The sequence below is a fragment of the Momordica charantia genome, assembly GCF_013281855.1.
Source record: "Momordica charantia cultivar OHB3-1 chromosome 6 unlocalized genomic scaffold, Mcharantia_2.0 BLBB01000006.1, whole genome shotgun sequence".
Classification (NCBI taxonomy): Eukaryota; Viridiplantae; Streptophyta; class Magnoliopsida; order Cucurbitales; family Cucurbitaceae; genus Momordica; species Momordica charantia.
In genome coordinates this window covers 4,376,688-4,387,553 of record NW_028275164.1, presented here as the reverse complement: position 1 = coordinate 4,387,553, position 10,866 = coordinate 4,376,688, and the positions used below count along the sequence as shown (strand labels likewise).

At 30.9% G+C, this 10,866-nt stretch overlaps 1 protein-coding gene across 1 annotated transcript; it reads left to right on the top strand.

The window, feature by feature from the left end:
• Positions 1-5,402: 5,402 nt before the first annotated feature.
• Positions 5,403-8,351, top strand: LOC111007474 (uncharacterized). The gene is made up of 5 exons (XM_022279854.2): positions 5,403-6,260; positions 6,891-6,927; positions 7,242-7,478; positions 7,571-7,618; positions 7,696-8,351. Exons 1-5 carry the CDS (start codon positions 5,962-5,964, stop codon positions 7,951-7,953), a joined length of 879 nt encoding a protein of 292 aa, XP_022135546.1. The 5' UTR covers positions 5,403-5,961; the 3' UTR covers positions 7,954-8,351.
• The last annotated feature ends 2,515 nt before the right edge of the window (positions 8,352-10,866 follow it).

Genomic DNA, 10,866 nt, shown 5'->3' with positions numbered 1-10,866 from the left:
ACCATGTCAATCACAACGGAGCTATACTCGCTTTAGCTTTTAGAGTTGTTTATAAATGTTCTCCGTAACTTCTCTTATTGTGTCCAAACTTCAAAACGTGTTAATAAATTTCTAACTTTTCAAGTTTATATTTAATTTTATAAAATATCTAATACATAAGAGATTATATATTAGACACAAAATTGAAAGTTCATATTAGATACAACATTGAAAGTTTAGATTCTAAAAAAAAGTTAGAAAGAAAAATTTTAACCATCCATAAAAAAATTTAATTGTCTCGTTTCTTTCTTGGATTAAAGTATATAAGTAACATTCTTATGGATTGAAGGTTAATTCGAATTCATATTCCCACGTTCGTAACATATTCTAAAAAAGAAACTTACATTGTTTCCTAATATTGTTTGGACAAATTCAATTGTTATGTCAACATAAATAATCCAAAACAAACTCTAAATATTAAAATAGAATATCTCTTCTCAATCGTCAACTACCATGTATTATTATGTGAAAAATATTTGGGTATTTACTAGTCAACATCTATATATCTTGCTACTAATAACTACCATCAAATAATTCGACAACTTTCTTTTTTAAAAAAAAAACAGAGAAAATTACATTTTCTATATTTCTAAAATTTTAATGATGATTAGCAAAACATTAGGAAAAAATTAAAACACTTTAGCTTTGAATTTGACATTGAAAGGATATATTTTATATATACAAAAAGCATGGCTAATGTTTCCATAATCGATACATATCCTACTAATCCTTTTTTCACACGTCATCTTGATTTTCTTCCCCACTTCAATCTTTTAATAATTATTCTAAAATCAAAAGGCTTATTGTTTTTTTTTCTTGTTTCTTTTATGTAAAAAAATACTTATTTAGTAATTATTAATTTATACCTATTATAATCTTTTAATAGTTAACTTTCATATTTCATTTAGTAAAAATATAATGTTTTGCCGTAACACATAACCTTGTGTTTTAAACATATGACATATTATTTTCTGAAAAAAAAAAAGTATAATATATATTAAATTTATAAAACAAAAGTGATTTGAAAATTTTAGAGCCTACAATATAACTTAAGAAATTATTGGATATCAATTGAATTTAGAATCAATCTTTTATCATAAATTATGAATTTCAAGCTGCGAAGCAATTATCAATTCAAGCATAGTTCAAAAAGTAAAGTATTTATTACCATCTCAAGGATCGTTAGTAAGTTCATGCTAAATTAAAAGAAAAACGGCAAATAAAGTAGTTAATATCTTCTTACGTTTGTACCATGAGTTTAGTTCAACGATAATAGACACCTGTCTCTAACTAAAAATGAGGTTATGAGTTCGAATCTCACGTCTCTAAAGTATCTATTTACGTCTCGCCCCCACATGTTGTACTAAAAAAAACTTTTCTTTTATAATATATAATAAGAAGCAATCCACGTAGGTTCCCAACTTGTAAAATTTGTTTTATTTTTAATAGAAATACTCTTTCTTTTTTCTTCTTGTTTTTAATTAAAAAACAAAAGAAATAATGATTTCCATCGATTTGGTAAAAGCAGAAATTATCTGATAATAGTAAATTATTTGGTCAAAGATAGGTGCCTTAACCATTTGAACTATGCTCGGTTTGGTGTAAAATGACCCTTATTAATTTAACAATGGAGCAAAAAAATATAAGAACGCTTTAAAGTGATAAAAGAATTATTTATATATACTTTTTTTTTTCTATGTGGCGTTTTAAGATTTATAAAAATCATTAGCATTTTTTGTTCTTTGTTTTTTTGTGTTCTTTTTTGTTTTGTTTTTCTTTTTCCTGCAAAGGAAAAATAATTAGCATTTCCAGGAGGGAAAAGAGTTTGGCTTTTGGTTGTTATATATTTGATTGTTACGAGGGGATAAGCCAGCTGAAAAAAACTTGAAGTAACTAATTAATCTAAAAATATATAACTCATTAATTTAATTAGTTAGTTTGCTATTATATTAATTAATCAACATATCACATGACTTTCTAAGATCTTGTGCAATTGGGTCTTTTAATGCATGCATAAGAGGTACTTTGAAATGACAAATTTTAATTTTAAAGATATTTATTTATTTATTTTTTAGAATTAAAGACATTATTTATTATCATCATGAGAACGCATACACATTGAACTGTATATATAATTTTAAATCAAATTTAAAAACAACGAAAATAAAATTTATTTGCTCCCATTTGATTGACCTTTTTTGTTTGAAAATTATTTTCTAAAAGCGTAGTTTATTTTTAAGTAAAAAATAAATTCCCACTTTAAAACTCTATGGACAAACTCAGCAAAATATATACTCAATCAAAATTTTAAAACTTTTAATTTTTTTTTTTTATACAAGACATAAGGAATTTAAATTTTGGTTAGTTGTTTTAAGACCAACCCTTAAACCCTTTTCCAAATGTTTTTAAGAGAGCAATATTAAAAAGAAACAAAGAGACCCGATATAAAATTAATAACTCATTAACTTATTACTCCTTCTAAATGCGAGTTGAATGATTGAATATTTAACCTTTTTTTTTAATGGAGATTAAACTATGGGAGATAATAGGTATTTTATCCACCAAGCTATACTCAAATTAGCAGTTTGTTTTACTAAAATATAACAAAAACATATTTTTTATAAGAAAGCACATACAGTATCTTACCTTTTGAGTTCAACTACGTGTAGGAGTTGAGATTCGAATCTCTGCTTTTTTTTTCTTGTTCAGTTATGCTTGCCTTAGAGGAATCTCTAATCTTTTGGTCATATATATATATAAATTAGTTGAACTATATTCAAACTGACAAATAATGTCATATACGACGTTTTACACAGTGAAAGTATACTTTTGCAAACCCTCATGGCAGCTTTTGTAAAAATAAAATTCTCACATGTTTTGTTCATAGGATTGATAAAAGTAAAAAATAAAAGGGAACAAGAGCTCATGTTTCATAAATTAATGGGATGATGGGTCAAAGATTGGCAATCTCCTATCACTTTTTACATTGTCTAAGATTGACCTCTCTCTCTCTCTCTCTCTCTCTCTCTCTCTCTATAATTACTTTGATCATATAACCATTTTATCTCTTTTTCTAAAGCAAATTCCTTCTCTCTCTCTCTCCCTCTCTTCTTTCTCAACCAATGCAATTTATATCTTAAATAAAGCAATAGCTTGAATTGGAAAAAGGGAATTAAGCACATGAATGAGGTGCCTAAGTTTCCTAGATTTCCTCAACTTAGATTAAATATGAAACTATATAGTATAAAATTAATGGGTAATGGTAATTTCGATGGTTTAGCTTCTTGCATATGTTATTCATTCTTGGGAATTCATTTATTCCAATGTCTTTTAAGCATCTTTAATTAAATGTTTGCATCTTTTTTCCCCTTTTTTCTTTTTGGTTGGTGCAGCAACTTCCAAGCAGTCTCAGAGCCCCTTTTGACCCTTTCTTTTTTATTTGGACTTTGAAGATTAGCATTTTTAGCCCCACTTTCAATTTCACTCAAAATTACCATTTTTCCCTGCGATTCGGTCGCGCCACCGTCTAATTCTGAACTACTTAGAATAGTGTAGACTATCCTACAGATCAACACGTATCGTTTCAATATGTTTTATCCTCACTCACATGTTTCCTAATGAAGCAACTAGGAGGATATTTATTATACCAATGTTCTTTAGACGGACGTTACAATAACATATGCCTTATTTACTGAATCAAAATTATTTAATATTATTATCTGAAAAAATAGAAGGATATTTATTATACTCTTTTAATTAGCAAAGCAAAGCAAGCAGCCGCCCCTCCCACTGAGGTCTTGTCCTCAGTGTTAAAATCTTTTGGAATTTTAAAAAGAATCAAAATCATTTTCAGGAAAACACCACTTTCTTTTTTCATCTTTAATTATTGCCACTATTTGATGAAATATGTCCTTGGTTTGTAAATCATGAATTAGTCCTTTTTACTGTTTCTAAGATATACTTTTTTCTTTTCCCGGAAATATATGTTTGAAAATTTCATAATATCATACCCTCCAATTTTTATCAATTGTTTCATGAAAAAGTGTGTTTAGTTTAAATTTTACTTTTGCTTGAGAAATGAAGAATACAATCAAATGATATATGAGTTTAGCTAACGTACCTAAAAGAATATATAGATATATCCAAATATTATGTAGTGTACGACGAAGCTTGATTTGTTTACAATGGCGAAATATTATGTTGAAATTGTAAGTCAAATACATCCTATAGGGTTGTGACAAAATTGAAAATTTTAAATCTTGTTCCAATAAAAAGTATTTTAAAGATCCAAACAATGTTAGTTTAGTTGGATTAAGTGAACTATTTATTTGGTTCCTTTTAGATAAATCATATTTAGTCCACGTGCAAAACAATGTTATTTTTATATAATTTTTTTAAAATTAATTTTTTTTAAAGAATATTACGTTATTACAAATATGGAGTAGGGATTTGAACTTATGATCTTTAGAAAAAAGTAAAGGTATCTTATTATTGATTTTTAAATTTATTGTTGTTGGCTTTTATTAAAGTGCTCGTCTCTTTTTAATGAAGTAAAAAATTTTATATAGTAAATGAAATTAATGGTAATATTTTTAGAAATATGTTAAAATTAATAGGGATGAAATGAATTTCATACAAGAAAAATATGGATGAAATATATATGATTTAAGAGATTAATCTACAGGTATACCCAAATTATTAAACTTTACGAAACACAACTTCATCTTCAAATTAAAAAAAAAACTTTTATTACCAATGTTTTTTTTATAACTTAGTTATTTTTCATTTTCATAAAAAAATTATAGTTAATAATAGAAATCTTGTATACGACTACACGAGACTATTTTGGTACATGCTAATTTTTCTAGTACTTTTACATTCTTGCCAGCTTAATTTAAGTGTTTTTTTCCTCGTATAGTTTGGACTTTTTTGTAGGTGTTTGAATTTGCCACTAGATTCAAATAGTTGCATAGATTTAACTTCTCTTATGGTTGGAATTATTCATAAATTAAGTATAAAGGTCAAAAACTGATTTTTTTTTTTTTTTTGTTCTTAAAGAAAGATATATATAAATATACTTGCCATTTGGTAAATAGAAAGAGCAAAAAAGATGAGAGGGGTAAAAGGGTAATTTGGCGAGGACAAGGAAGGGACAAAGTCGAGAATTGACTCAATTCCAAGGCGGGGAAACCAACTGTCTATCTTTTGATAAAACATTGGCTGAGGAAAGCAATATGAGGAATGTCTGACTCTGACATTCTGACTCCTCTCCCTCTCTTTGACCGCATCTCAGCCGTCCATCTCTAATTCCTCCATTTTTTGATTAACCCGCAGCTTAGCCCTCTGTTTTCAATAATCATAAATCATAATCTTCCCCTTCTCATCGTTTCAAAAATGGGTTCCCTTTCATCAATTTGACCCATTTTTCCAAACTCATTTTTGTAATCGAAGTTTCGTAATTTTTGTGAAGTTCCCCAAGCGAAAGCACCCACCTGATTCTGCCTCTGCTTCTGTCTTCGTGTCTCCGTTCTTCTCCAGCATCACTTACAGCTCACCCGTTTTGATCGGATCCATTTTCTGTCATTCATTCGTTTTCTTTCTTCCCCCTCTCCATTTCCCCCCCTTTCCCCTTTTCTATGTTCCCCCTTTTGGTTTTTTTCTCTTTCTTTCTCGCTTCCGTCCTCTTTTCTGTCATCTCATCTCCACTCACTACAAAAACTTCATCAATTTTGGGCCAAACGGTGATTAAATAAGACCCCATTTGCGAATTTGCGATTACATATTTCTCTCCTCGCCAATTTTGGGAAAACCCACCAAACAGAAAGCCCGGGGAAATCTCCGCGCCCTCTTTCTCAGCTTGTTCATGCCTGAACCATTGCGAATTTCATCTCCCAATTTCTATTCTCGACTGATTCTTCCTTAATGGGAAATGTAACCGGCAGCGTGGCTGCCAAGTTTGCCTTCTTCCCGCCGGACCCTCCCACCTACGACGTTTGCAGAGAGGATGACGGCAGGCTCGTCTTCTCCGGCGTCTCCGCCGATAGGAACATGGAGGTTCATTTGCTCGAAACCAAGGCCGGGAATAAGATCGTCGCCACGTTCTGGAAACACCCTTTTGCTAGGTTTACGCTTCTTTATTCCCATGGCAATGCCGCTGACCTTGGTCAGATGCACGAGCTCTTCATCGAACTCAGAGCCCACCTCCGCGTCAACATCATGAGGTACCCATTTTGTAAATTTGTTGTTGCACGCAAAATTTTGTTGGTTAGTTTGAATTTGATTTGGGGTTCTCCTGGATTTTTGTTTTCTTTGATCAGTTTAGATTATGGTCTGATTCTTCTTTATCATTGGTCCAACTATGGTAATTGGTATCTGTTTCATTCTCTTTTCTCCTCCTTTCTGTTTCTGTTCTGGGGTTGGCATTATTTGCAGTGTAGTTTTCTTAATCTCGATTTTGTTTTACCCGTAATTCCCCTGTCATAGTTTTGAATGTCCGCACCATTGTTTCTCTATTGGTGGAAAGATGGAGCTCTGTCTTGGGATATGCTGGAGTTTATCATTGGTTCAGTTTAAAGACTGTGGTACATACACACCATCATTTCATGCCTCTTTCTGTGTTATTAGTTAGATTCCAGCCAAAAAGTTGAAAGAAAAAGTGGCCAAAACCGTCACATCATTGTAGAGAAAGAATTCTGAAATCTAGAAAAGAGACACTATGTTCATTCTGCTTTGGCACAGCGCAAGAACTTGATTGTTCTTTTAGCCCCGTTTTGTTCCAATTCACTGTGGCATATATACTGTTTTCATTTACATAAGAGTTACCAATAACATTTTCTTTTGCTGAATTTCAGCTACGACTATTCGGGATACGGAGCATCGACCGGCAAGGTAAGCAGTTATATTTTGTTTCTTTGATTTAAAGTTTTTCTGAACCATCTTCTGCTGTGACATTGTGGGCTCAAAAGATTTATTAGTGATTTTGAACTTGTTCTGCACACTTTATTTTGGTTGCAACTTGCGTGAAAAGAAAACGATGTTCTGTGGTTTATATGGCCAGCCATCTGGACCGCAATGTCGATAGATAAAGTTGTTAGGTCCCAGGAAACAGCGCATTTGCTTCGATACATCTAACTGGTTCCATTTCATTTATGGATGTTTACTCTTTCCACCACTGATTCATGGTCCATCTTTGATTTTGTTAGCCATCTGAATTCAATACATACCACGACATAGAAGCTGTTTACAATTGTTTGAGGAGTGTATACGGAATCAAGGAAGAAGACATGATTTTGTATGGTCAATCCGTGGGGAGTGGACCGACACTTCACCTGGCGTCTCGACTACAGAGATTAAGAGGTGTTGTTCTCCACAGTGCCATACTTTCGGGCATTCGAGTCTTGTATCCTGTCAAAATGACATTTTGGTTTGACATCTTCAAGGTGAGCTCCACTTGGTTATATGTCCTCTCAATCCTTAATAAATGTTTCGTATCGACAACTCGGTCTCATATATCGATGTCTAATGTTTTCAGAATATAGACAAAATCAGACTGGTCTCGAGTACGGTTTTGGTTATACATGTAAGAAAATTTACCCTTTTTCTTTCTGGATGTGTGTTGATGAGTAACGTATGTCTCCTAATTTGATCAATGGGCAGGGAACAAACGATGATATTGTTGACTGGTCCCATGGAAAACGACTTTGGGAGCTTTCAAAGGAAAAATACGATCCGCTATGGGTTAAGGGCGGGGGACACTGCAACCTCGAAACCTATCCCGAGTACATCAAGCACTTGCGCAAGTTTGTTAATGCAATGGAGAAGCTGTCGCTTAAACAGACGCCGAAACAACTCACTTCTATCCCAAGCATCACAGAAGAGAAACACAACAAATGCTTGAGATTGAGGAAAAAATAGTCAGCTTGTTTGTTTGTTCGTTCATGATTGAAGTAGTAAAGATTCAAAACCAGATAGTTTCATTGCATCCATCCGCTCCACCCATCTTCACAGGGTCGTGAAGTCAGAAATGTTCGACATAATCAAACCGCCCGGTGTGAGCTGAATAGATGAATTTATAGGTTTGCTTCTACAATCCAGATCATATTCTGATTATAACTTCTTGAAACAGAAGGCTCTCTTCAACTTTGTTGTGAAAAAGCTAGCTGTTGTGCCAACAAAATCCAAGGAAATGCAGTTTTTGATCTGGATTTTCACCTCTTAAAAGTTAAAACAGAGCATTATAAATGGTTGCCTCTTATCCCATCATCTTGTTTCACACTTTTTCAATAACATTAATTCTAGTGTAGAATTGTTCCTTCTCTTCTCTATTCTGTATATCTTTTTTGGTTTCCCCCCCCTTATGTTGGGTATTTAGTAGAACATAATGTATTCCTCTAATGTATAAGTCTTCTCCCCCAACAAATTATGTGTTCTCCTTGATTCTCATTATATATTTGATCAAAGTAATATATAATTTTTGAGAATTGAACTGTTTGAATTTGTCGAAACAAAACTAATGGGAGCATTTGGTTGGTAATACAAGAATAGAAGTTTAACGAAAAATTATTTAGAATATGTGTTTGGTCTCGATTTTGAAAATACTGAAAGCAGTTATATTCATATTTTAAAAATTTCAACTGCTTACGAGTCATAGCATCAAAATAATGTAACCTATATGATAAGAAAACTAATGAAGTTTATTAGTATAACAGCAAAGGTTGATCAATTAAGAAAATTTTATCCTCTTACTTAAAAAGTTATTCTTCTCTATAAACTGGTTGGATTGATTTACGGAAACGCCCTCGGTGGATTACTCTCAGTAAATGGGGCCCATATCCATTGGATTGAAGGCGGGTTAGGCCCATTAAGTGATTCAGAAATGGGCTTTTTGGGCCCGTTTCAACAGAGTGGAAGCGCAGATCCTTATCCTTATCCTTCTATTTGGAGTCTTTTTTATTATTATTATCGAAATTAAATTTTTTTTTTTTTTAAAACAGCTTTTATTTGGGGTTGTGGGGAAAGTAGCAGAGGCAGAGGGCAGAGGCAGCTTTATTTATTTATATATAAATAATAAATACAAAATAATATTTTATATATGGGGTGGAAAGTTTTGTCTTATTGGTGGAAGTTGGAAGCCGAAATAAGGGTGCAATAGAATATGAGTTGAATAATAGACCCCATATTTTATCCATTTTCAGCACCAGTCCGTGGGCCCCGCTATTATTACAAAACTATATGAATTATTATAATTGAATACCTTTTTACTTTTTCATTTTATAAATGGCTCAAATAATATGGCCAGAGGATATCCTCGTTTCTAGTTTTTATTCCTTCATTTCTAATAAAAAAGAAAATGGAATTGTATGACTCGTAGATTCAAAAAAATAATAAACAAAATTTTTATTTACGTAGAAACAAATTGAAAATGAAAACTAAAAAGAACAAACTTTGTTTTCGATGTTTCCAAAATTTCTATATGATTTTGAGAATGTTTATAAAAAAAAATAGAAAAAAATTACATAAATGATGGTTAAAAATTTAGATTTCTTAATAAAATCGAAAACGAAAAATAAAAAGTTGGAAAGTTACCAAACGGTCCTTAGATCTTGAATGAAAACTTTAAATTAGTTGAACTTTATTGGTTGAGCTATCCTAATGGAATGTTCGAACAATTGATCTCACTTTATTGCAAATGAGGAATACGTTCTTGAAAAGTAATGACTTAATTGAAATTATATATTTTGTTTCCAAATTTATTTGATGATAGATTTGAATATCTGTTTGACATTTTTATTTTTAGTGAAAATTTTAAAAATAATATTTATATGTTTACAGTGTTTTCAGTTTTTAAATTCGAAATTTTCAAATGCAGAATTACATAAATATATATTATTTCATATTATAATTTTTTTAATTACAACATGTAAAATATAATATATTATAAATTAGGAGCAGTTACAAATATGGCAAAAAAATTTAAGGAAATAACAAATTTAGTATCTATATTTTAGATTTGAAAATATAGCAAAATTTTTTGAAAAAACGGAGGTCCAATTATAAAATGTCAAAATTTACCTTCGTAGCATTGATATACCATTGATATAGTACTGATATATATATATATATATATATATATATATATATATATATATATATATATATATATACACACACATCTGATTTACTATTGATATACTATGATATCTACTACTAATATATGTGTAAATTAGAGGTACATTAGATGTATATTAGATGTATAGTACGTACATCCGATGTATATCAGAGATAGATCTGATGTATATTAGATGTACATCGGAAGTATATTAGAGATATATTAGACCTATATCAGATATACATTCATCAGACGTATATCAGATATACATCGGAAGTATATCAGAGATTCAATTTATAAATCTATTGCCAAACATATATCTAAAAACATAAAATATGAAATCCGACTTTACTTCCCATTAAATTCTTTGTTTTCAGATTCCAAGTTTTTAAAATTACCCACCAAAATATATATATACCCTCCATGTTTTCTTTTAACCTTTTGATCAACATTCTAAAACCACGACAACACAAATGAGAGTTTTTCTTAAAAAATACTCAAAACTTCATTTTTTTGCCAATCTCTAATTGCATTGTAGCGGTAGTGTTAAGATACCTTTTCTCTCTCAAAAGATGGAAGGTTTAAATTCCCACCCTAACGTATTATTTTTCTTACTTGATACCATTTTTCTTTCTTCTCCAAGTTAGGCTCTCCATCACGATTCTAAGTATCTATACCTCGATTCCGATAGATTAGTATATATTCAATCCGTCATATAT

Bases quoted from the DNA above. Each gene is read 5' to 3' on its own strand.
- LOC111007474 (XM_022279854.2), top strand. From the start codon at position 5,962: ATGGGAAATGTAACCGGCAGCGTGGCTGCCAAGTTTGCCTTCTTCCCG. The intron at 6,261-6,890 runs GTACCCATTTTG...GCTGAATTTCAG, and splicing joins CTCCGCGTCAACATCATGAG to CTACGACTATTCGGGATACG. The intron at 6,928-7,241 runs GTAAGCAGTTAT...TGATTTTGTTAG, and splicing joins ACGGAGCATCGACCGGCAAG to CCATCTGAATTCAATACATA.